The following is a 3962-nucleotide window of genomic DNA, read 5'->3' on the forward strand; positions in this document are numbered from 1 at the left end:
ACTGGAGGGCGGAAAGTGAGAGGAGAGGATCAGAGAAAGTAACTAACAGATACTAGGCTTAATAGCTGGGTGACGAAATAATCTGTATAACCAGCCCCCACGACACACATTTACCTATGTAACAAACCTGCACATCCTGCACATGTATCTCCGAAGTTAAAAAAGTTTTTTTAAATTGCTACTTTAAAAGGATGTGGGAATCATTGTAAATTGAAAAGTTAAAGATATGCCAAGAGTATTAGCCCACAAACTTGTTTAACAAACATCTACTGAGTTTGTATGTTGATCTAATACCCATGCTGGCAACTGGACATACCAGTACAAACAAGACAGAATCTTTACTCTCCTCTAGCTCTTCTAATTCTCATGCACTAAGTGCCAATCTTATCATAACTGGCTGACAATTAGTGAATCAAATATCTAACTCTTATCCTACTCCAACATTAAGAAAGAGACATGCAGCTGGGCACAGTGGCTCACGCCTATAATCCCAGCACTTTGGGAGGCCAAGTTGGACAGATGAATTGAGGTCAGGAGTTCAAGACCAGCCTGGCCAACATGGTGAAACCCAGTCTCTAATAAAAATACAAAAGTTAACTGGGCATGGTGGCATGTTCCTGTTGTCCCAGCTCCTCTACTTGGGAGCCTGAGGCAGGAGAATCACTTGAACCTGGGAGGCAGAGGTTGCAGTGAGCCAAGGTCGTGTCACTGCACTCCAGCCTGGGCAACAGAGTGAGACTCCATCTCAAAAAAAAAAAAAATGAAAAAGAAAAAGAAAGGGCTTGCTCTTTCTTTCTTTTCTTATATATCTTATGTTTTTCTCTAGGATCAAGAGCAATGAATTTGTTGGAAAGAGGTGTTTAAGAAAGGGTGTTTTCAAGCAGAGTCAGAAAAAACACAGCTATGGCGAGCAGCACACAAATCTGCTTTGGCTGCACTTCACTGCTCATGGCCTAAGGCCATGAAGAGGCCAATAAAGGCTGGAGCTCAGGAGCATCAGCCCAGATCCAAAGCTTCCTCTCTGGCACCCAACCATGAAGCTCCTTTTTCCTATCTTTGCCAGCCTCATGCTACAGTACCAGGTGAACACAGGTAATGTGGATTACCAGGTTTAAGATGGGTAGATGTGAGGAACCGAGGATTTGGCTGCCCATGACAATGGAAACCCAAAGAGAGACTGAAAGATGAGATGTTCAAAAAGATGGCTGAAGAGCTTACATATCGTATCAGTCATGCATTGATACATTCTCATAGGCCCCAACTCCCAGACTGTGTCCGATTGGAATACCCAGGAAGCTACAGAGAAAGCAGGATATTTTTTGTGTATTCAGGAACTATCCAAAATATAATGCTGCCTTCCTGCCCTGTATATATCTATCATGCTAAGACCCAGCCCAGCCTTTTTAGCTGTAATTCTATCTTAAATCATTTCTCTCTCTTTTTTAAAGTTCTGGGGTACTTGTGCAGGATGTGCAGGTTTGTTACATAGGTAAATGTGTGTCGTGGTTATTTGCTGCACCTATCAATCCATCGCCCAGGTATTAAGCCCAGCATGCATTAGCTATTTTTCCTGATGCTCTCCCTCCCCACAACAGGCCCCAGTGTGTGTTATTCCCCTTCCTGTGAAACCACCTCTTGAAACAAAAGTTTCTATCAGTTTGCCCTTTGGTGTAGAAAGGAGGAAGTTCTTCTCCTCATGCTCAAAAAAAAAAACTTTTTCAAGATCCAGTAAACAGGCCTGTGTTCTCCATTTGGAATTCTTTCAGGTTTTCCAGAGCCTTATCCCCTCTCTCAGCCTTTGTCTTCCTGAAAACCCCCAAACTACCACAAGGGCATCTAGGAATGCATTATGGCAAAAGCCTAAGCCAGAAGAGTAACTATTGGTTTTGGAAAAGAAAGGATAAGCACTGAGATTTGTTTCAGAATACAAGAATCATCCAGCTATTTGAAATAATGAGCAATGGGTAGGGGCAGGGAAAGTGAAAGAGTCAAAGATGTTTCTAATGTTTTTGTCTTGGAACCCTAGGAAAAGGGTAGTACCATAAGTAAGTATGGCTGTATCATCTTGGGTAAAGTCACTTAACCACTTTGAACTTCAATTTCCACGAGTATAATGGGGTTAATCAATGCAGCTGCTTCCAATATAAGAATTTTTCTGTTTTGTATTTAATGAGAAAACAATGTGGAAATGTATGTGAACATGCTTTGAAAATTAGCAGATGCTACATAAATCTCTTGTAATTTATGAAAAATCATTAAGTTATTAAGAGGAACAAGGGAGAAAAAGTTTCTTGATTCAGAAAAAAAAAAATGAGACATTGGGATGGAAAAGTCATTCAGCAGATAAAGAACTAAGCTGAGCAGGGAATTCAGAATTATAGATAACCACACAGAAGTTGCCTTGGTAGAGATGAGGTTAAGGCTATGATAATGAATGAGACTTCTGAGGGATAGTGTGTCCAAAAAGGCTAGAAGAGATGGAAGAACACCATGCTTCAGGAATCACAGATCTGGCGATTATTGAGAAGAGAGAAGTCATGGACTACTGGGTTTGGTGAACAGCAAGGACTCCTGAAAATTCTATTGATTCCTGAAAATTCTATTGATTCTCTTTTGAACCTCTTTCTTAAATTAGTTTTATGATAGACTTTGTTGTCATTGGTATTTCCTAAGATTATGGAGATGAGATAGTGATGTCCTACAAGTATCTAAGATGCTAAGTTGAAGGTCTAAAATTCTATCCTAAAAGCAAATAATTACTCTATCCTCTACATGTTCTTTGCTTCTTAAAGTTACTCAAGAAAGGCAGACTAAACAGGAAATTTATTTTGAATTCAAGAGAGGCATAGAGCCTCTCTTGGCCTGCCCATTTGCCGTGAACAACATTCCTAAACATCGGGCTTTAAATTTAGTGTAAATAAACTCTCTCTTAGTCTGTCCATCTCCCACTAGCAGTTTTAACATCATCTCTAGTTATCAACCTTGACCCAATGTTTTTCTCTTTTTTATGCAGAATTTATTGGCTTGAGAAGGTGTTTAATGGGTTTTGGGAGATGCAGGGATCACTGCAATGTGGATGAAAAAGAGGTACAGAAATGCAAGATGAAAAAATGTTGTATTGGACCAAAAGTGATTACGTTGATTAAAAACTACCTGCTATATGAAACACCCAGTATCCTTGGTGAAGACGTCCGAGAAATGCTAAAACATGTCAAGAATTCTAGTGCTGTGATACCAAGAAAACACATTTTATCTGTTCTCCCCCAAATCAAGAGCACTAGCTTTTTTGCTAATACCAACTTTGTCATCATTCCAAATGCCACCCCTGTGAACTCTGCCACCACCAGCACCATGACCCCAGGACAGATCACGTACACTGGTACTTCTAACAAGAGTGACACCAAAGAAAGCAGAGATTCTGCCACTGCCTCCCCACCACCAGCACCACCTCCAGCAAACATACTGCCAATACCATCACTGAAGCTGGAGGAAGCAGAAGAGCAGTAATGTGGAACTTTCCCTTAAAACTCCAAGTTCCTCCTACTTTTGCTATCTGTAAAATGACATAGAACTGTTTCTTCTGTCATCAGTCATTCAATAAATACTGTTTGAGCACCTACAGTTTATGTAATGTTATCATTCTCACAAGAGCCTCACAGAGGAGGTGGAGATAGGGAAGGATGGAATTTTTTAAGTTTAGATGCCCAGGAAAAAGTGAGCATCAGGAATGTGACTACAGCATTGAGTTTGTCCCATGGATGGCCTAGATTAGGCTTCTGTAACAAGTATTTATGGTGTTTTTTTTTCCTGGAGCAATAGTAAGGAAAGCATCAGGAGATGTATTTTCTTTTCTCATATATTTAGGAGGAAAGGCCCATATGTAAAATAGAATATGGAGAAATCAGAAAAATATTATTGTAATTATATATATATATATACATATATATATATATATATATATT

At 39.7% G+C, this 3962-nt stretch overlaps 1 protein-coding gene across 1 annotated transcript; it reads left to right on the top strand.

The window, feature by feature from the left end:
- The first annotated feature begins 1009 nt into the window (after positions 1-1009).
- DEFB129 (defensin beta 129) lies at positions 1010-3617 on the top strand. Its single transcript, XM_017511734.2, has 2 exons — positions 1010-1092; positions 3014-3617. Exons 1-2 carry the CDS (start codon positions 1035-1037, stop codon positions 3505-3507), a joined length of 552 nt encoding a protein of 183 aa, XP_017367223.1. The 5' UTR covers positions 1010-1034; the 3' UTR covers positions 3508-3617.
- Positions 3618-3962: the final 345 nt, after the last annotated feature.

The sequence above is a fragment of the Cebus imitator genome, unplaced genomic scaffold, assembly GCF_001604975.1.
Source record: "Cebus imitator isolate Cc_AM_T3 unplaced genomic scaffold, Cebus_imitator-1.0 Scaffold18, whole genome shotgun sequence".
NCBI lineage: Eukaryota > Metazoa > Chordata > Mammalia > Primates > Cebidae > Cebus > Cebus imitator.

Coding starts and splice junctions, on each gene's coding strand:
- DEFB129 (XM_017511734.2), top strand. CDS start 1,035: ATGAAGCTCCTTTTTCCTATCTTTGCCAGCCTCATGCTACAGTACCAG. Junction 1,093..3,013: donor ACAGTACCAGGTGAACACAG/GTAATGTGGATT, acceptor TTTTTTATGCAG/AATTTATTGGCTTGAGAAGG.